At 46.5% G+C, this 22,598-nt stretch overlaps 2 protein-coding genes across 3 annotated transcripts; one reads left to right on the forward strand and one right to left on the reverse strand.

The window, feature by feature from the left end:
* Nucleotides 1-3,755: 3,755 nt before the first annotated feature.
* Nucleotides 3,756-17,766, reverse strand: trmt61a (tRNA methyltransferase 61A). The gene is made up of 4 exons (XM_076748524.1): nt 17,598-17,766; nt 16,062-16,400; nt 9,220-9,486; nt 3,756-4,471 (listed from the first exon to the last, which is right to left on the reverse strand). The coding sequence occupies exons 2-4, from the start codon at nt 16,390-16,392 to the stop codon at nt 4,176-4,178; spliced, it is 894 nt and encodes a 297-aa protein (XP_076604639.1). The 5' UTR covers nt 16,393-16,400; nt 17,598-17,766; the 3' UTR covers nt 3,756-4,175.
* A 624-nt stretch (nt 17,767-18,390) lies between these two features.
* On the forward strand, nt 18,391-21,769 carry ckba (creatine kinase, brain a). 2 transcript variants are annotated; one of them, XM_076748522.1, is made up of 8 exons: nt 18,391-18,515; nt 18,894-19,095; nt 19,849-20,003; nt 20,094-20,226; nt 20,560-20,731; nt 20,839-20,962; nt 21,047-21,236; nt 21,418-21,769. In XM_076748522.1, exons 2-8 carry the CDS (start codon nt 18,903-18,905, stop codon nt 21,594-21,596), a joined length of 1,146 nt encoding a protein of 381 aa, XP_076604637.1. In that variant the 5' UTR covers nt 18,391-18,515; nt 18,894-18,902; the 3' UTR covers nt 21,597-21,769. The 2 variants fall into 2 exon arrangements, with proteins under 2 accessions (XP_076604637.1, XP_076604638.1); XM_076748523.1 differs by lacking the exons at nt 18,391-18,515; nt 18,894-19,095 and adding an exon at nt 19,453-19,739.
* Nucleotides 21,770-22,598: the final 829 nt, after the last annotated feature.

The raw sequence follows: 22,598 nt of genomic DNA on the forward strand, positions 1-22,598 counted from the left end.
TAAGAACCACCTATCTCCAAAAAGTTTGACGAGCTCATAAGAACAGGCTGTTTTCAGCTTTGTGACGATGCATTTTCAGCTGATCATAGAGGCTTTTTAAAGAGTTTGTTTAGGCGAAGAAGGAGGAGACTTTTCTCAAGGCATGAAGGAAGAATCCTTCAGTTTAACACAAACATTCAATACATCTGGAGATACGAGCTTTTCACTGGACAAGAAGGGGGTGAAAAACTGTAATCTGGAGATCAAAATCAGACGGATTGTTGATCATTACGAGACGTTAAAGCACCACAAACTTCAGCCGGCTGCGTTTTAAAGTGCCTTCAACCAACATTTTTCTACAGGCATCAGCTCAAGAGACTGTTTGTAATGTGAAGCAGCTGACAGACAGTTAGCAGTTAGCTGCTGAGCATTTAGCTCGGGGTTCACTGGGTTCACTGGGATCAGCTGTGGGTCTCTGTTTGAGGCCCGTGTGGATCTCCAGTCATAAAATCCTTTGGGTTTATCCTCGGGGACCAGGAGCACTTCATTTAATGTTGTAACGAGGCCAGGAGAGCTCCTCTGTCTCTCTGCCTCAAAAACAGATCAAAACCAGAGTCCACATCTCTGAAATCTGGAAGCATTTTCATTAAACCTTCATGTTTTTGAACGTCTAGTTTGTCATTTTTCAGCTTCTTGTCGGCTTTACTGTCTCCTGAGCTGACGCTGTGACAGAGCGCATTTTGAGTCAGTCTGCTCGTCAGACTTCCTGAACACAGGACTTCACTCGCAGACGGACAGGAAGCTGGATGTGCAGCTTTTTCCTGCTGATAGTGATAAAAATAGAAGTGGACACACGGCATGTTTTCATCGTCTCGACCGTAACGTCCAGCTCGATTATGTTCACCTGCTTTCATCACTGCAATGCTTTTTATTAGTACTTTGTTTTTTATGTGAACTCATCACACTCGTTTTTTTCGTGTGTTAATGAAAGTCAGTGTATGAAAAAGTCAAATCTGCCCTTTGCTGCAGAATCAGTGAAACAAAAGAGACAAAACCCCAAACCTCTCTGACGACCTCTGACCTCTGACCTCCAGGAGCAAAGAGAATCAATAAATGATCTCCTGATGGTTTCAGAACTGGAAACGTCTTTCAGTCTTCTTACTGACATTAAAACACGGAGCGTTCAGAGTCGTCAGGCTCACTTTCACTCTGTTATTGATCCAATTAAAAAATCCATTCACATAACAGCGCGATGGAGAGTCGTTTCTCTGAACCAGCTTTGCTCTCTGAGTCTCTTTTCAGCCTCTAATCTGATCATCACTAATTTTCTCTCCTTCTCTTTTAGTCCCACCAGGATTAAAGGGTTAAAACTGCAGATCAGAGACAGTCCACTGTTGACCGCCTGTGAGTGGACCGTCCTCTGCAGGACTGCTCAGCTCCTGACACGTTCTTCATCATTAGAATAAGAAATAATGAAGAATATTCTTTATTTTACAGAAGAAACAGTGAGAGGGACTCAGCTCGCTCTACTTTTAAAGACTTTTGATGCATTTTTCCTCCCTGCAAACCACTGAGTCTCAAAAAACTGGTTATTTGAATCTCATCTGTCCTATTTTGATGCGTATTTCTCCATCAAACATCTTAATCTCCTTTTAAAGTCGTTTTAACTGAAGAAATAAAACTAAAATGAAATTCTCCTCTTCAGCATGAAACCATCTCAGCTCGTGCTCCTCTCTGTGAATCACCAGTCCCTGGTCCAGCTCCTGAACCCGGTTCCTGTCCTGTCATGGCGGCAGTGCAGCCCTGACGTGCCCTCTCGCCTCGCTGTGATCTCGTAGCGTGCGCTCCGGTCTCGTGCGGCGTTGCTTTCAGGCCTGAGTCGGTGCCGGGCTCAGGAGGCCAGAAGACAAGCTGATTAAGCATCAGGATTTCGAGCAGCTCAGAGGAGCTATTCCCGGCCTCGGCCGGCGCAGATTAGACCCTCCGGAGCTGCCTGCTGCTTCTGGGACGACCCACCGAGGGCTCGCCGTTACTCCCGCTTTCATGACTCAGATTTCTGGAGGCTGAGCAGAGATGCTGGGATTTCTTTAATGGAGGGTTGACTGACATCCTGATCAGCCTCCTAGTGGTGAATATAAGAAGGACCTGAAAGAAGAGCGTACGCTTTTTTTTTTTTTTTTCCTTCAAATAAGCACCATACGGTTTGTCAATCGTACAAAAATCAAGTTTAGAGTTTTCACCAGAACAGCAAAGTTCAGAGGCAAAAAACCAAAAGACTGAGCCGAAAGATGCTAAAACGCTCCAGAGGACGGAGGAACAGCAGGTCACAGGCATCAGTCACCTGATTATTGATCACTGCGGCTTTAAATGGTCATAAAGCAAATTATGTCCAACTAGTTGCATTAAGCAAGATAATGCAAATAATAATTACTCAGCGTAAACTGACCACAGTTTTGAAATCCTCATGAGTGGTAAACTTTGACAAACTGAACCATGTGTAAGATGCACAGCTGTTAACGTTTCCTCCCTCTGAACGATGAAAAGATGAATGTGAAGACTCCAGGTTTAATCACAGCGACACCCACCTCCTCTTCAGGGAGCGTTACTCACTCACTTCCTCCACCCACCAACCCCCACACTGCTGATCAGGAAGACAAACCAGAAGACTCAGGACACCAAACAGTCATTTGTCCAATCAGACTTCCCTGTTTCCACTGTTTCCAGCACCAGCCGGGACTTTTTTATCATCTGTGATCGTCCTAATGAACGTTAGATGGTAAAAACAGGGTCTCGGCCTGTGACTGCTGCTGGACTTTGGCCTCGTCCAGAGGTGGAAAACTGGCAGTTCTCTCTCAGCCACTCGGTCAAACACACTCAGATGCAACAAGCAGACAGAAACCACCACGGTGCTTTTTATAACCCAGAGTAAGCCTGAGATTACACCCTGAACCGGTCCGTAACGTCCCCGGTGAACACCGGCAGCCTCCACATGCAGCGGGAGGCTTTGACTAACAACAGCGGCAGCAGTCATGTGACAGAGGACTCATCCACTGGGATACGATCAGATAAAACAGTCAGAATGGCTTTTTAACGTTCATCCGATTTCTCCGACATTTAGAAACAGACTTCCTGTAAAGCTTTGGAAAAGAAACGGGGGGGGGGGGGGGGCACTCAGGCTGTTCCTTTCAGACTTTTAACTGATTAAATAAAGAAAAAAGAAGGAAAAGACAGTTTCTATTTGAAGGATTTGTCCTTTGTTAGATGATTGATAGCACTCTCATTTCTGAATGTTCGGTGTGAAGCTGCAGCCAGTTAGCTTAGCTTAGCATAGAGACTGGGGGAAATGGGGGAAACTGTTAGCCTGGCTCTGTCTGAAGCTCACAAAATCCACCTACCAGCACCTCCAAAGCTCTCTGATGACCTTAAGTTGGGATTGATTTCTTGAACAATTTCCATAAAGAATGAAGTCACGCCTCATTTTAAAAAGGCTCTGAATGAAACCGTTACAGCTTCTGAGCTCGACGGTCAACAGATCTCCACGATAAACCAGCTGATGAAGACCATGAAGAGTCGAAAGCTCCAGAAAAGGCTCATAAGGCTTCAGTTTGACAGGTGATGAATAAAAGTTACCCAACAAACCTTGTGTTGCATTTTCCCCATCACTCGTATTGTTGATTGATCTGGTTTATGATCAGCAGCTGATATTAAACCTCTGACTCATCGTTTCTGGACTTCCTGCTTTCCGTGACTCAACGATACAACAGAAGAAAAACAAAGATCATTTCACACATTTATTGTATTTACTTGAATACAAAAGTGCAAGAAAAGGTCAAAATAAAACTTCTCTTCCCCCAACAGATGAGAACATTGATTAAAATAGATTTTTCTAGAAGGGGAGGCCTCGTGTCTGAAGCACTTCACCGACATCTCACATGAAATCATTGCTGTCTTGATTTTCACTCTTGCTTGATGCAAGCAACGAACCGGTGCCAAGTGACAGGAGCTCAAAATTATGTAACACAACACTGTAAATCCTCTTGGTGCTGCAGTGCCAACCGGGACCTGGAGGGACCTGGTACCCTGCTGGATTATCACAGTCTTATTAATGTACACGGAAAATAACAGGAGCGAGGACGGATTATGGCCCACGTCCTATTTCCTGTTGGTGTGACTAAAGGAAACCACTGCTCTGAGCTTTAGGTTCTTGGTTTGGTGGCGAAGGTGAGGTACCCTGTGTGACCCGGTATTTCTCTGGGCGGGGTGGTGGTCTTCATGGTGATGGAGGCCTGGTTTGGAGCAGAGGCGGGGGGCGTTTTCTCTGCGGCGTCGGGCTCGGGGCCGAAGTCGGGCAGCGGCAGGGAGACGGTTCGCACGTCGTGGACTCTCAGCAGGACCTCCACGGTGCTGATCTCCTCGAAGCCCTGATTCACCAGAGCCTCACACGTCCTCTGAACCTGCTCGATGCAAGGCGAGAACGAACACAGCCGGCCTCCTGGAGACAGAGAACAGCTGCTGTTGGACAGTCAGAACAAACATGGCGCCTTCCTCTGAGCGCTCACTGTTCTTTCCTTTTCGGCCAGTCGGACTCATTTTAACGTCAGTTGGTCTGTCCACCGTTTCGGTTCAGAATATCTCAACAACTATTAGCTGGGTTTGCCATGAAATTTTGTACGACATTCAAAGATGTTGGTGATTCTCTGACTTTTCCTTCAGCGCCTCTAACAGGTCAAAGTCTGACTTGTCTAGTGAAAAAGCTCCACATCTACTGGACGGACTGGGACGTATCTGCAGATCTTGTGCCCTGTGAATCATCAAATCGGTATTTATGGGCACTTTTTGTGCTAATCTGTTGCCTCTGTGTCGGTACTACTCTGCTTGTCCAACCTGAGGGCGTGTCAGCCAGCATTTACACTGAAGAAGAATAAGCAAAGCACTTAAAAAGCACTTAGAAAACCTGAACAATCCTTCAAAATAAAAGCATTATTGATTTCAGTTAGTCTGCAGTACTTGGACGGAGATAATGACAGGTAGGATGTGTAGAGCGCACAGCACACAGCATTAGCCTTCCTAATGGCTAGCATGTTAGAAAAACAAAGGGTCCTTCAGACAATGGTTCAGCTTATCTGGCCGTCCCAGACGACTTTTGACAATCTGCAGAATCATTCAGGATGCGACCCTGAGAGGCTCTGCATGGCCTCCAGTTAATTGGCCGCCCATGTTTCTGAGCTCTTTTGGGAAATCCCAACTGTTAGCAAACATGGTTGATATTTGAGATGTGAGAAGTCTGGGAAAACACTGATGAATCAGTAATGACAGAAACACGACTGCTTCAGCATGTTAAAAAAAAAACAGCTGAGGATAAACGAGAGGACGTCCTGACATATTTACCCCTGAACTCTTTGACTGTCTCTGCTGCTCAGGACACCAATACTCACTTAACAGTTGTTATTTACTCTTAACGAGTCTCTTAAAGATCAACACGAGATCAGTGCAGATCCACTTAACCTCGTTCCCTACAGGCCAACACAGAGCGAGGAGCGCTCGGCATCCCGGAAACAGAAGAAAGGTCTGTTAAACTGGAAGTTCATGAATGAGGATACTCAAAAAGATTTACCATCGGGTCATGGTTATTATGGCCAGGACACATGATGGTGCTTTGGGCGAATTAAACATCAGACATGTGAGCAGGAGAGGAGAAGGTGCCTATTTTCATTGTTCTCTCTGCGTGTAGTCTGTTAAAAAAGCAGCTATGGGCACAGAGAAATAATGTAAACCAGATTCATAAACCTGATATGGACTCAGGAGGAGTTTCGGCCCACTCGAGGGAAACCCATGATACTACTACGACTATTAATAATTTGTTTTCCTTCCACCCAAAAAGCCCTTTCAAAGCAGATTTCTTCCTTAACAAAGCAGGCTTGTGACCCGTCGGGCTGCAGGCTGCAGTCTGAGGATCATCGGGGGATGAGCCGGCGCTCTCACAAACAGAGATCACCCGCCGGCCCCGGCCTCTCGTCTCCAAATGAAAGCCCGCTGTGATCGCGGCGGGAGGCCGAAGCAACGAGCCAAGAAAACGTTCACAGCTGAGCTGAAGAGTGAGGAATGTGGCTCTGATAGCTCAGCTGGGGACAGGAGGGGTCAGCCTGTGTGTTTTCCACTTCAGAGGGGTCACTGAAGTTACTGCAATTCATTCGATGGATGTGATTGTTCAACTGAACCCAATTCAATGTCAATGTCATCTCAATCAACAGCTGAGATACTCCAGTCTGCACCACAGAGGCGACCGACCAACAGACGAAGGCCAAACGTCTCACTTACAAACACATACGAGCTAAATCCAGATTTATGATTTCCACATTCTGCATGAAGATGAGGGTTTACATAACGTCCATCATCCGTCCATGTCAACCACCATCTGCTGCCTGCACTTCATCTCTTCATATATGTTTGTAATCCAGCTACTGAGTGCTGCCATTCTGTTTCTTCATGTTCAGATTTTATAATCGTTTCTAGAGTTTCTACCTGCTCTGCACACACGACATCGACTGCATGCCTACAAATTCATGATTTACAAACGTGGGACTTGTCAATAATCCAGATGCTTTTAAAGCTTTGTATAAGATTTCTGTGTTAATTCTTTCAATGTGTTTTCTTTCTCCAGTGCAGCCAACACAAACATGAAACTCCATCAGCACTCGAGTGTCGCTGAAACCCTCCTTTTCCACCTTTTACTCGCCACAGTTCTGGGTTTTTCCACCTTTGCAGCATCACAGCATCAGAACACATCTGTGTTGCAATCTGCCCATTTAATCTTACTTAATCTGCAGTCACTGCTGCAGGGGCACCGGGAGACAAAGTGACGCCTGTGACCACAGGAACGAAGGACAGGTCTGCAGAGGACGGCCTTGTTTAAGGGTCCATTGTGTCCGATAAACATTACCGAGGAGACGTGGGGATGTTTCAGATAGCGCTTGTTCCTTCTGCTAACACGACAGCGTTCTCCCTCGAAACGGTCGTAAACACAACTCAATGGCCTCCTAGCAACCAGGACGGACACACAGGGAGGGGGCCAGTTGATGATTATACAAGGACGTCTCAAGCAGTTATTAATAACCTCGAGCATCAACCGTGTGTCCACATCTGGGATCTATACATGCAAGAAACTATGACTCCTGATCAGAGTGTTTGTGTTCATGGGACGTGTTTGCTTTTTGGTTGCATAATAAGAGTCTTTGAGCAGCAGGGAGGGAGGGGTCGGCCTGTCGGGATCCCGGGTCCTTCTCAGGGAGCAGCTAAATGGAGGGCCGGGCCGCCGGCCAAAACATTACAAGAATTACAACTTGGAGGAAAAAGAGGGAATATTTCACTGGCGCTCTTGTTACACTGTGCACACACTGCAGTAAACCAGCTCACAGCGACTTCATCCTGAGGCTGAGAGAAGGTCTGCAGTCAGTCCTCCTGCCGATCCCACGCTGCAAACTACTTTTACAAAAAACAGCTTCCTCTCATGTGGTGCACAACACCTCAGACCCACAGGTGAACCCTGTCCAGGCTTCTATCCTGTGGCCTTTGGCTGAGGCTCTCCGGGGCGCCGGTGCTCAGCTTGGCTCCGGCTCTCTGGAGAAAACAGGCAGTCTGTGCAGTGTGAAGTAAATCAAGCCTTTCCTTATGGAGCCACATTCACCAGCTCTCCCCCTGCAGCATAACCCTGTATGGTCATGGGACTGCTTCTACAATGGCTGCACTCTATTTATCTGTATCTGTGTGTGTGTGTGTGTGTGTGCATGTCAGGGTCAACAGCTCATGAAAGGAATATGTAGCAGTGGCACCATAAAAGGGATTGACAGAGGAGGAGAGAGCAGCATCCTCGCTCCTCCTGCATTCTTCTTCATATTGGGGCTTGCTTTTTGAAATGATGCTGCGTTCATGTGCCGCAGGAATATGAACGTCTGCTCAGGCCTTCAGGCTGATGAACCACTGATCCCGTGCATCTCAACAGCGTTGAATCGCTCTCTTTTTTCACTGGATTAACTGATTTGAGGAAAAAGATTTCTTACAGCTCTGATCCATTTTTAAACAGATATTATTGTAAATTTCTATTTCAATGAAGGATTATTATCTCATCTTAAAGTTTATCTTAAAGTTAATACATCTCCATGGACATGTTGCTATGACCCATATAAACACTGACCACCTGAGTGAGCTGCCAACCTGCCCAGACATGCTGCGCGCGCGCACACACACACACACACACACACACACACACACACACACACACACACACACATAAAGTTAATGAGAGCTGTGTTGGCGAGGGTCAGTGGTTGTTGGCTGGTAATTCACTGGCTGGTATTTTAAAATGAGCTCAGTCACAGTCATGTTCCTGCTGTGCCAGGACGAATCACAGCAAAGTCAATGTCAGGTGACAGTGAATGGCGAGCACACACACACACACACACAGTCAAATATTTGAGTAACATTTACTCAACAGGACACCTGAGTGACTTCCACTCATTCATTTTCTCTGCAGTCTTCATTAAATGCGAGTGTTGGGCCTCATGTTTTTGGGCATCAGCTCGACGGCTCGACGGGTCAAACTGAACGTTGACATTTAAACAGTTTGCATCATTTTGCAGAAAACGACCAGCTCTGGTTCACATCCTGCTGATGTTTCTACGAGTCAGACCAGTTATCTGGAAAACTGCTGATAACTTCTTCTAAGATTTACAACTGATGATGAAACGGTGACTAATAATGAGTCACAGGAATTTTTTTAATGTTACACCCTGTTTGAGAAACTGGAGGTTTGCAAAGTTGAAGGAAGAAGTGAAAAATGTCTTTTCTGGAGCTTTAATGTGCATCAAGACAGCGGCAGCGTGTCGGATCTAAAACTGAAATCATACACTGTTGGCTTGAATACCTTGAGAAGTGAACCACTGGTGTCCAGCAGAAAATGGGAATGTTGGCGTGGGATCATGGGACATGTAGTCTCCATTGATAAACAGACACCACTGCTGCTGACAGTCAATCTGACAGGACTCACGCGGATGTTTTAAACGTTTTATTCACGTTACTTTAGTCCCATTTGCAATCCTTAATCTGAATCCTTCCTTAATCTGATGTATCATCTGAAATAAAATATCTCACACACACACACACACACACACACACACTCACACACACTCACACACACACACACACACACACACACACACACACACACACAGAGTGTCGTCTCACCTTGTTTCTTCATGGCCGCCTCGGCGTGTCCCACTGCCTCCCAGGGGCTGGGGATGTCCAGGAAGACGGCGTCTGCCACGCCGGTCACTCCGAACCCGTCTTTGCACACGTCCTGGTTCCTGACGGTGACCAGGTGATCCACGCGGTGCTCCTTGAACTCCTCCTCCGCCTTCTCCGCCCGCTGCTGGTGGAACTCCACCGTGTGCAGGTGACCCGTGGGGGCGATGGTGCGCAGGATGGCGTGGGAGAGGGAGCCGCTACCGGTCCCTGCAACAAAGACGCCAGAGACAGGATGAGAACAGGCGGGACGCTGCAAAGACTCTGAAGCTCTTCAAACCCACATTATGTCCTTCTGTGGCCTTAAATCTATCAAAGGTGGACGCTCAATAAAGAAAATCACAATTCCTGTTAGCTAATGTCGCTAAACGTCACTGCTTGAGCTTCAGGGGACAGATTTACAATTTTCCGACACAGACAAAGCAGCAGTGACTCGTGGGGGATGGATTGTTTTTGTTTTGTACGTATGGAATATAAAACCAAGGTCAGAAAACCTCAAACGTGATGTTTCAAGCTTCCCTCCACCCTGATTTAGTCTCAACAAAGAGCTCCCAGCTGTTACAACACCACCCTCACATCTCCACGCTGCTCTCCTCAGCTCTCTGGCTGCTGAGTGGATGCTACATTTCTGAGTGGGCCCTCTTCGCCTGCAGTGCCCCGGCTGCTCCTTCATTCCCGCTCACAGCGAAAGAAGGATGCGAGTGTGTGAGATTTTACAAGGAGAGAAATAACAGCGGTCACGTGACTTGCAATTAATGCGGGGGGGCTGGAGCGTAGAGAACACAGCTCGATCCCACCCCCCCCCTTCTTCTTCTTCTCCTGACATTACGTCACCGCCGCCTTTGTTCGCGTGGCGACAAAGAGGCCAATGTTTACTCCTCGGCCGCACTTTGACTTGCTAAAAGCTCACACTGCTGGGCCGGATGGTCTGTGGCTGGAAACAACAGTAAATAGGAGACTGTGGATGGATTGTAGTAAACTTCAGGAATGAGGATACACAGATGTGAATAAGCAGGTTTGAGTCGGATGATAAACAGCCACCGTCCCATAGAAACCCACAGAGAGAGCGCAGATAAGCTTTGTGCTTGAATTACCTCATTAGTGATTAAGACAACCGTTATCATTGTGGGTGAAGGACTAACTGTGCTGATCGCCTGCTCTGACGCTGAACTGGAAGTTCTGAGGAACTGGACTTCATGTTGATTTACATCAACATTTAAAGCACGTATGACGTCACGCAATCCAACACAAATCCTGAGTGAAAACTACTGTTCTGTTGACCCCGTGCGACGAGGCGTGGATTCAGTTTTCATATTGTTTTTGACCTGAATTACTTTATTATCTCCATCAAGGAAGTTATGTTTTCAGTCCTGTTTGTTTATCTTTTCATAAGCACAATATCTCAGAAACTATGTGACAGATTTCAATGAAATCTGGTGGAAATTTGGACCAGAAACAGACGTGTTGATGGAGGAGATCAGGAGCAACTTCTTGGCTTATGATAAGTACAGGCCGCTTCCACCAACAAAAATGTCTGGATGAGACCTAAAAAAGGTTATTTATTTTTGTTCCGTACCATTTTCCTGTAACTGTTTGCCAAATAGTTGACAAACAGTGCCATAACATTTTAATCCATTGTGCTAATGTCCGCTAAGACAATGTGTAAAAAGCTACAACTAGCAACCATTTCCACTCCAAAATTAGTCAATAAAAGGTCTGAAAATGCTGAGAAATGTCCAGCACACTTTCCCAGAGCCCAAACGTCTTATTCAGCCTGATTAACAGTCAAACACACAAAGATATTCAATTGCTAATGAAAGAAAACTAAGTAAAGCAGCAAATCTTCTCAAACCAACGACGCTTTGGCTTTACTTGTTTAGTGGTTAAAGTTTTTGTGGACCAACCATTTGTTCCAGCAGTGGTCGACAGTGGAGCAGAGATGTAATGGCATTTGATCCATATGCAGCGAGATAGCAACGGGATACATTTAAGCATATGATCCAATACAAGCACATCACAAACCACAGGCTCACACTGTAACACAGTTAGACAGGCTGAACACATCGATCCATCTGTAACGCAGAGTTTACCGTTAAGGGAAATGGCTGAGTGGCTCCGGCAGAGTTCTGCATATACAGACGATCAATCAGCACAGAGCCCACTCGAGACCTCAGGCTTCATGCCAGGGTGCTGATGGGACCAGTTTCCATCCTGGTTTATCCTGATGTGCAGGCTGGAATACAGTCAAACCCACCAGAAACACACAAAACATCAGGAGCTGTGTCTAAAATCATGTCATAAGTATGTAAATTCTGCATGAAACGTGACCGTAGAGCACAAATCTTTAACCTCTGATATAAAAATGGCATTTTTATTCATCAGCTGACGCATCTGAGCACACAAAGTGCATTTTCCACTCAGATAACAGAATCTGGGAACGGACAAATTTGATAAAAAGGGATCTGGTGCTGTAAGTGTGTCTGTGACTGGAGACAGTCCTAAAGTCCAACAACAGCGTCCCTCTGAAGCTGGACTGCTTCTCATCTCTGCAGACTGAAACACGTTCAGGTCAGTATTGGTTATTGGTTCGATATGAGCCACAAACAGATTGGAAGACAGGAAGCTAGACTCCAACCTGATGGAACGCATTACAGCAGCAGCTGCCCGAAGCCAGCTGTGTGGAATCAGTGCTAACTTCAGAAGGATCACAAATGGACAACGATGAAGCTGTGCGTGCAAGAAGTGCCAAGAGCACGAGTGCTGGGAACAAGAAGGCGAGAGCTGCTCCAAGCAAGGATGAAGCATGACACAGTCAGCACAGAGAGCACGCTGACAAACTCTTTCCAAAGTTAAAAATGTCGGTTTGGACGCCCAGTGCGAGCAGCTGTTGAGTCAATTGTGACTCAGTGCTGGAATTTGAGCATTTGACCATTTTTTCAACTTACTTATAGATGTTGAAACAGTGGACTTGGATGGTTTGTTCACAGCTTTAAAGAGGAAATAAGTCTGCAGCTGTGCTAGCAGCTCAGTGAGGCTGCACTGAGACTCAGACGTGCTTTTAGCTAAATGCTAACATCAGCATGCTCTCAGTGACAATGCTTACATAACATACTGATGTTAAGCAGGTTTATTATATTCACTATCTTAGTTTAGCATATTAGCATGCTAATGTTTGCTAATTAGCACTAAAAGTCCAGCTGAGGCTGATGGCATTGATTTTCAGGTATTTGGTCATGAAACAAAGTATTGGACACATCGAAGGAAAAGTCAGGTGATCACCAAAGTTATGACAATTCATCCTGACGGGAACGTTAATGTTTGCACCAAATTTCAGGAAAATCCATCCAAAAGCTCTCAAGATATTTCAGTAAAAACCACAAACATCAGCCTCAGAATTCAGTCATTACGTCATCTGGGAGCCATCAATGTGGAGCTAATTCACAGGATGAATCAAACTTTGACCTGCTGGTGGCACAAGAGGAAAAGTCAGACAATGACTGAAATCATTAGGATTCTTCAGCTTTAGGCCACAAATCTACACACAGTTTCATGTCAATCCATCCAATAGTTGTTGAGATATTTCAGTCTGAACCAAAGCAGTCGACAAACTCCTCCGTCCTTAGAGCCATGTTGCTAGCATGGCTAACAACGTGCACTGTATTCATGTCAACACTGCCTGATTATATATGGTCCATGCAATAAAGAAGTGGCATCCAGCCATGTGTACATGTGTACCATGTGGCTTCCATGAAGGAGAAATACAACTTTGTTTGCTCCCTTTGTTGTGTTCGAGCTCGATATGGAGCTGGTTTAATGGAGCTGGTCGCCACATTAGCTGCAGCTCTTATTGAGCACAGAAACACACTGAAATCTCAGGGTGTTTCCACTCAGGCTGCTGGAGGTGGACTGAACAGCAGAGTGTTACACAAACGATGATCAACTGCCCTTTAATGAGAGCTTTGCCTTGATGCAAACGGTCGAGGCTGAACGTGACTCACATCAACGTTTGTAATCCGCTCACAGGACAAGACGCCAAGCCGGCGAGCAGCGACTGTACGAGAGAAAGCCGTGATACGAGGGGATGAAACTGTGGTGGGGGAGGGGGCTGCTGACCTGAACATCCCTGCCTTCTGCTCTCCATTTACTATCAAATACAACATGGTGGGGGTCTGGATGAGGAGCCAAATCAGGCCAGAGGTCAGAGAAATGATTTTCCTGGCAGGCAGTTTTAGAAAGTGAAAGTGAGTGACGTCCAGCCACCGTTAACACACTTCTGTCTCTGCAGTCTGAGCAAAGCACTCAAACCCTGAATGTTTTGGTGAATCAGCATGAAGAACATCAATATTGTCTAAAGCCTAAAATGTGTTAAAGTGTCTCTAAATAACTCTTGTCCAGACATTTTCCTTTCTTTGCACCAGGCAGCTTTCTGCATTTTTCTGGTGAATATTCACATCACTGAGGCTAGACTAACAGGATGAAATGAAATGAAGGGTCTCCACCTACAGCAATGCATTACATGATCCCTCACTGGATTCCCACCTTAGATCTGCAACTGTCTTCCCTGGAAACCAAAAACAAGCCAGAAGCACTTCAATTTCTACTTGTACGCCCCCCGACTGGTTAAACACGACATTTTCGCACCATGACTCAAAAGTCCTTGAGTTAGCCAGTATTTGCTGAGTATTTGCTGAGTGTGACGGCACTGGAACCTGCACTGATACAGGTGGAGAACATAAAACACACAGCCAACAGGAGGCTTTAAACACTCGGCCAGTCAGAACAAACTACCTCCAAGGTGACTCCACCACACGACCGGATGCTCCTTCAGCAGCCTCCTTGTGCAGGCCGAGCGGGAACAGAATTATCACCTCTAATCGCTGCATGTTTGTACAGCTCACTGACAAAAAGCCTCTCCTTCACGGGACAGCACGTACTGTTTGTACAGTAGACGATCGTGCTCGACATTACGAGTCACCGCTGTGTCGTACAGGCGCTGATTAGCGCCTCATCGACACATAACGACACTAAAGTGTTGCTATGTGCAGCTAATAAAATGCTGCATTAATTAACCGGGCATTTAATCTGATCTTCAAACCACTGTTACTCTGAATTCACATGTGATAAAGACTTCCAGAAATGGCTTAAATCAAAAGCTGCTTGTGTTGAATATGCATTAAAAAAAAGTCTGAGTAATTCGATGCCAATGCAGACAGAGCAGCCCTCTCCATACTGCTGGAGTGTGTGCTGACTCAACAGATCTCCTGCAGAACCCATTCATCAGCCTGGAGGACCCTCCAATCTCAACTTGCATGCGCGCGCGCGCGCGCACACACACACACACACACACACACACACAAAGTACAATCAATAAAGTGACATGCACGGGGCTGCCAGCAGTAAAACATGATGAAGCGCTGCACCACATCAACATTAACATCCTCTCCCCTCCCCCTTGCCGTCCTTGGACTGGAAGAAACTGCAACAGCTACCCAAAAACACACCAACACACTGCTGAACGATTGCACTTAAACAAATAGAAACGTAGGACGGAGCTGAAGGCGACGCGGTGGTCAGACCAGAGCAAGAACCGCAGGGAGTATCAGAGCGAAGACAAAGAGTGACAAATACTGTGTTACATAATGTGCTTAGTCACATCTGCAGCTACCACATGATGTTCAATATCCACAGCTGAGGTTCTGTGGAGCAAATCATCAGACTCAAAGGTGAGAACAGAGAGGTTAAAATCAGCTTTGAGGCCTTAATCATGAATATAGGTGGCAAGAGAGCGAAGCATCCCCTCCCCCAGTGTGAGACCTGGTGAACATAAAACTGGATTTATACTGGGGGCTCGGGGTTGACCACGGACCTTGTAGATATTTATCGTGCTGAACTTAAACCACCACAGCAATAACTGTGTTCACATTCTTTCATTCACTTGGAGAAACGATGGAGATGGTGTTTGAAAGCAGTGATTGAAGCAGGCAGAGGGTTTTCTGTGGAGGGAGCTTTGCTAACTGAGTGTTGCTGAAAAGAGGATTGCTAAGCTTTTCCTAAACGTGCTTAATGTTGTCTTCAGTTTTGAACAATGTCCACCAGCATAGTCACACTTTAAGGAGGTAAACATTAGCCAGGGTGTGGTCTAAAAGTCAACTGAAATGCTAAGCCATTAAAATATGTTTCTGCTGTCGATCTCCTTTGCTATGAAGCTTTACAGTCCAGCCTGGCTGCTGCATATTAACAAGCTGCATGTCTGCAGACAGTTTCCTCTTGTCGCTATTTACAACCACCAACACACAAAGAGGCACAGTGGAGTTTCAGAGGACAGAGGCCTGGTTGAAATGAGAATACTGAGACCAGAAGTAACCCAGTTGATTCTACTTTCATGTTCCAGTTTCATCAAATTCACTGAAACATATTTTTCTATTCATGTGAATCATTCTGTATCTTTAAGAACTGCACTCTTTTTGCATCAAACCATCACTGTGTTTGATATTAATTTTAGTGCTGTTCTCTTTCATTCTATTATTGAGCATTGTTATGTTGAATATGCTACTAGTCACATACTCGTCACTACTTGCTGTCCTGTCCCAGCAATATGGCTAACTAGCTGTAGCTTCCTGCTTGCTAGATACACACTTCATATGGACCGTTCTGTGTCAGCAACAAAATACCAAACATGCCATTTCTGTCCATGTTAACAAGTAAAAACAATAAAGTTGTGTTCTTTCATTTGTGTGGCTTTCATCGTGCTAACTCATTTGCCCTGAATGTGAAGAAACCCTCACCTGACTCGCAGACGATGGATCCCGGCTTCAGCTCCAGCAGCATGGTGATGGTGGCGATGTCGGTGGTGTAGAGGATCTGCGTGCGGTGCGGCAGGGAGACCGTCCACAGCTCAGGCGTGGGGTGAAGCACGTGGACCCATCCGCCTTTGCTGCAGGTCACCTTCGACCCGTAACGCCGACCAATCAGGTCTGTGGAGTGGCGAATGACGCCATAGCGCGTCTGCGTTTGGGCGCCCTGCTGCACCTTGACTGGCATCAAGGAGTCGTGGCCCAGGTAGACGATGGCCACGTCCCCTTCCTGAATGAAGTCGGAGTACTCCACAAAACTCATGGTTAGCACTGTGACAGGGAGGAAGGAGATGAACTCAGGTTAGCTTCACTCCAGAGTCAACACAGAAAACTGTTAGAGGCAAACAGCAGCGTAAAACAAGGAAGGACAGTCTTCAACATTATTCTGCAGGTGCCAGATTCTTATTTTGAACATGCATGCAGGTGATGCATGCAGGTCACTTTAAATCTGTGCAGCTTCCTCTGGAGCCACAAACACCTCTAAAGAGAAACTGATGAGTAAAATCTGTGGAGCTCCTCTTTCACTCCTCAGTTTTCAAGCAGTCAGTTCAATGTGCTTCTGCTAAGCTTCACACAAACTGTCTGACTCCACGGGCCTGGATGCTGGCAGCAGGGGCCCCTGGTTGTCATGGTCGTCATTAACGCTACTGTCACGCGCACAAGCCCGTACTTATTTAAAAACAAATCCAAACCGTCAGATTTCAAACTGAAGAAGAACGGCTGTGTGCTTCACTGTGGATAACCGACACCTGAGAGACAGAAAGGTGGACCCACTTTGATTCTTAACGACAGAGAAACGGACGAAAACATGTCAGACAACATAGAGAACATGTGAGTAACGTGAATGAATCCTATCTCTACTCGGCTAACTTAATATTTCTGAAGTGTCTTTGTGATTTTTTGTTTTCTCGGTGTGTTGGAAGTCTGTTTCTCTTTCAAACAGTGTTTCCCTTCTTGCTGCCCTCCGTTGGGTTAATTTCTATGAGGCGTCGCAACGGTTAACATTAGCTAGTGTACATTAACTAAGCTAGCGTTAGCTGGGGTTAAGGGTAAATTTTGCCTCAGATTAAAATAAGGGAAAACAAAAGTCGATGGAGAAACAGACCTCGACGCGACACCTTCAGAAACGTTTCTCTAATGTTAACTAGCTAACTTAGCAACGGTAACTTAACATCCTAACTGACGCTAACGTTACGTTAGCTGTTAGCAAACACTGTTAGGTAGCTAGCTGAGCCAACGTTAACGTAAGTTATTGGGTCGCATATTTAAAGGTTTAGAAATAACCACAATTTCTAACTTCAAACACAGAAAGGTCACAGTGCGAAATGTCTGTGAGGACATTTCATTAGCGAGTGCAAATGAAGTTTAAACGCTGGTTCGACTTGCTAACTAGCTAACATGCTAACTTTAGCTACCAGAGCCGTTACGTTTGTAAAAGAGCCGTTGGTGACAGTCGGCCTAACTTACCGGCTCTCAAACTGCCGTTCTTTCGCTTCGTCGTTTAACGCGAACACAAACTATGGACCATAAAAGATAAAATCTGCTCTTAACGCCGCTGAATGTGCATGTGAACAGCAGCGGCAGCTACCCATTCATTCCCCACACATGTGGCGTTGTTTTCAGAGGAAGTTGAGGTGACGCGACCGGATGTTGAGCCGCTTGTTGAATTTGTAAACGCCGTTCACCCCCAAAGTCTACTCAAAGAGGCCGTCCAGGTGATTTGGAAATCTACTAAATCTGCGTCTCCGCACATTTTTAGGGTTCACAAACATTTTAGAGACGATCACGTTTTGCATGAAGTTCGTGTTTTGACATGTAACTAATAATTATAGATGTCAAATAAACATAGTAGAGTAAAAAGTATAACATGTAGAAGTATGCAGTAGCATAAAATGTAAAGAACTCAAGTACCTCACAACTGCACTTGTCTTCTTAAATGTAAGTGTACATGTTTTCTGTTACTTTCCACAAATATCAGTGAATTCATATCACATTTGGTGTGATTCATATGTGGAATTCAGAATTTTACATTTACTTGAACCTCTAGCGGAATGTTGGAAGAACACGTGACCAATCGTATCAATAAATCAATGGTTGGACTGGATCTTATAATTTCATTTTATGTGTAAATTGCACAAAAAGTTGAATTAGCAAAAGGATCCACCGCTTCACAGCCGAATCCCCGCGTCCAATTGAATGAATGGACTACAAATACTGACCAATGGGAGGAGAGCTGGTCTGCTATAAAGGCCGGCCTGAAGCCGTCAGTCTGAGCGGAGAGTCGCTGGACGCTGCTGCTGGATTCTGAGCTCCTCGGCCGGAAAAATAGGGATCTTCGTATCAACCACTGGTAGTAGTAGTAGTACACAAGTCCGACGACAACAGGTAGGAAACCTGCTTCGTTTCATCCAAATTCCGTCACAGTGGCAGAGAGTGTTTGGTTTGCAGCGATCAGATGATAACTGGGCGGAACAGACTATTGTGGCCATATGAATATGAATGTGTCCGCGTTTCATCATAGAAATTCATGTTAGCTGCTGAAGTAGTTTTAATAAGATCGTGTAAAATAAAGCGCGTCTGATGCACATTTCTGCACCTGTTTAAACGCATTCAGGACACTTTGTCCACTGCAGGAAATGTCACGTCTGCCTGCGGTTGATCAGTCACTTGAGCTAAAATCTCTCATGCATCGTAAAGCTCAGACTCGATGCTTCCTGTCCACACTCTGTTTTTCACCGTCTCTTCCCTCCATCCTCCGCCCAGGGATCAGCCATGCCTTTCGGTAACACGCACAACCAGATGAAGCTGAAGTACGCGTCGGAGCAGGAGTTCCCGGACCTCAGCAAACACAACAATCATATGGCCAAGGTCCTGACTCCTGCTATGTACGAGCGGCTGAGGAGCAAGCAGACACCCAGTGGATTTACTCTGGATGATGTCATTCAGACTGGGGTTGATAACCCAGGTAAAAACCCAAGCGGCTTTTCGGCGAAAACGCCATCTGCTGTGTCCCATCGACCGCGTTTAATGGCCGCGCTGAGCTTCATGTTCCTGAGAGGAACACTAACAGCTTTTTGCACTGTGACCTTGCCAAAGGGATAAACTATGACCGACGTTCATAGACATACGGAGAGCTGAAGCGGGTGCAGACTCCTCTAAATGGGCCTCCATTATCAAAGCACTATTGCAGCTTTATAGCAAATGGCAAAGATTAGCAGTGTTACATAATGTGTGCAGAGCAGCAGCTGATAATCCACTGCTGCCTTCACTGTTTATGATGCCAGGTACAGTTTGTAGTGTAGACTAACTTCTCAGCTGACCACTGTCTCATGTTCAAACACTCAGGAGGATCCAGGTGAGCCTGGCCTCTGAGCTCATGGCAGGTGGTCTTCCTCACCCTGCAGACTGTGTTTCTCTTTAGTTCTGAGAGTATGGCCAAGCTGACGCTGAAGAGGCTGTCAGCTGAGGACGAGTTCCCAGATCTCAGTCAGCACAACAACCACATGGCCAAGTTCTTAACCCTGGACATGTACAAGAAGCTGAGAGAGCGGGCTACACCCAGCGGCTTCACCATAGATGGTGTCATTCAGACAGGAGTTGATAATCCTGGTACAGTCACGGTCCTCGGACCTGAGGACACTCAGCACATTGAGTTGGTGAGGATGTTGGTTTGTCTGTCCCTCTGGCTGCTCTGTGACCCTGCTGACTCTGTGCACAGGCCACCCCTTCATCATGACTGTGGGCTGCGTCGCTGGAGACGAGGAGACGTACGAGGTCTTCAAAGAGCTGCTGGACCCCGTGATCGAGGACAGACATGGAGGCTACAAACCCACAGACAAGCACAAGACTGACCTCAACTCAGCCAACCTGAAGGTACCGCAGACCTGTCAGTGAGCTGTGAGCAGTGGAACTGAACCGAAACTAAGTGTGTGTGTCTGTCTGTGTGTGTGTGTGTGTCCTCAGGGCGGAGACGATCTGGACCCCAACTACGTCCTGAGCTCCCGTGTCCGAACAGGCCGCAGCGTCCGCGGCTTCTGCCTGCCGCCTCACTGCAGCAGAGGGGAGAGACGCGCTGTGGAGACGCTCTCCATCGAAGGTAGAAGTGTCCCGTGTGGACATGTCCTCTGCTTCTGTCCACGCTGAGTCACTGGCCGCAGCTGAGTGATTCTGTGTTGTAAACACTGAGAGTAAAGGCAGTGATGCTCAGTGAAGTCAGCGTGATGCTGGCTGGGCTCATTTGTGCAGCAGTGGGTGCCCTCTAGTGGCAGCAGGAGAGATGACAGGTTATAGTGCAGCGCATTAAAATACAGGTCAGCTTGGATTTGCCCTCTGACACTGAAGAAAGTCCCTCACAGGACGATGATGATGATCCAGCATTTCTCTCTTGGATCTTGTTGTTTTCTTCACACTTGTCTCTCCCTCCCTGCAGCTCTGGCCTCTCTGTCCGGAGACCTGAAGGGGAAATACTACGCCCTGAAGAACATGACCGACGCCGAGCAGCAGCAGCTCATCGATGACCACTTCCTGTTTGACAAGCCGGTGTCTCCTCTGCTGCTGGCCTCAGGGATGGCCCGCGACTGGCCCGACGCCAGGGGCATCTGGTGAGACCTCACCTCCGCTGCCGTCTCCCACCAAACCTTATGTGTTTTTCTGTGAGGAGATTTCATTTAGAAGGAAACAGAATAATTGTGACGTCTTCTGTGTGAAGGCACAACGATAACAAGACATTCCTGGTTTGGGTGAATGAGGAGGACCACCTGCGTGTGATCTCCATGCAGAAAGGCGGCAACATGAAGGAAGTGTTCGAGCGCTTCTGCACCGGACTCACCAAGGTCGGCCGAAAACATTGACATTTCCATATGTATTTGTTATGTTGTGATCTGAAGGACCTCATGAACTGGCTGTGCTGTGTTTAGATTGAGAACCTGTTCAAGGAGAGAGGCCATGCCTTCATGTGGAATGAGCACCTGGGCTACGTCCTCACCTGCCCGTCTAACCTGGGCACCGGCCTGCGTGCAGGCGTGCACGTGAAGCTGCCCAACATGAGCAAGCACGCCAAGTTTGAGGAGGTTCTCAAGAGGCTGAGGCTCCAGAAACGAGGAACTGGTGCGTAGAACCGTCATTTACCTGCCACGAGTGTTTGAAACGTCAACAATTAAAACGGCTGTTTACACACGTTTGTTCCTGTCAGTAAATGCGGCTCTTGCCCCAGAATGTTTGATGGATGTTAGTCTGGACCAACGTCTTTTAGTCAGTGCATTCACTGAGTCTGTCCTGTGTCCGTCAGGTGGCGTGGACACGGCCGCTGTGGGTGGAGTCTTTGACATTTCCAACGCTGACAGACTGGGCTTCTCTGAGGTGGAGCTGGTGCAGATGGTGGTCGATGGAGTCAAGCTGCTGGTGGACATGGAGAAGAAGCTGGAGAAGGGCCAGTCTATCGACGACATCATGCCCGCCCAGAAGTGAAACCGTCCTGACACCCACCACCCGTCCTCCGTCCTCTGCCCCCCGTCTGAATGACTGAGTCTGTCCTGGAATGCGCTCTGTCTCAGTTTGGATTTGTTTGTGTATTTAAGATGAAACGGTTCCTGTTCAGTGAGGATGGAAATTAAATAAATGTTCTGGTTGAAGTTCTTTGATCTGTGCAGTGACGTCTGGGTTTGTATCGTTAAGTCTAATCACATCAGTGTTACAACACCGAGTCTGATGCAGCCTTGGTTGTAAATGTGCTTCTGTTCTGCAAACGTTGAGGCGTTTCATGACTCTACTTTCAACTCCGGACAAATGGACGCCTGCTGAGCCTCTGACTCACTTTAAACCTTCAAGATTTCCCATTTCAAACCTGGTGTCACTGTTCCTCTTCACTCTTCAGCTGAAAGACGTTTGTCCCCAAATACTCATGCACAGTTGGACCAAGATGAAGAAACACACACGAGTCCCTGAATGCATCACAGGTTTGTACTGATGCTGTTTTGTTCACGCTGTAATAAAGTTTCATTCAGACATTTGTTTGAAAGAAAACAAGATACCATTTCAGTAGGCTTTGGATGCTTCTGAATTGCATGATGGGAAATGTAGGAGCCGGTGTTTTTGTAGCTTTACCCAGACCAGATGAGTAGTGTGGATCAAGATCTGTGTCTGATTATTTTTGTCTGTTGTGCAGCGACGCTGAAAGCATCTGAACACTAACGAGAGCTGAACTGAGGTAAAGTTCACCAAAAATCAGTGAGTATGGGGAAACATCAGGCTCTGAAACTGATTCAACACCCAAATACTCACAGCTCACTGCGACACTCGGCGTGGTGTTTGGGATTTGTGGTCCTGAAGACATCGACTGGACTGTTTCCAACTCAACCTCCATACAAAGACGTCTTTAGACCACAAATGCTAACAGGGACTCTTGTTTGAAGTACACATCATACACTCAAAATACATCAGCACTTTTACCACAAACCCCCCCAAAATACT

The sequence above is a fragment of the Chaetodon auriga genome, chromosome 14 (genome assembly GCF_051107435.1).
Source record: "Chaetodon auriga isolate fChaAug3 chromosome 14, fChaAug3.hap1, whole genome shotgun sequence".
In the NCBI taxonomy this organism is placed as follows: domain Eukaryota; kingdom Metazoa; phylum Chordata; class Actinopteri; order Chaetodontiformes; family Chaetodontidae; genus Chaetodon; species Chaetodon auriga.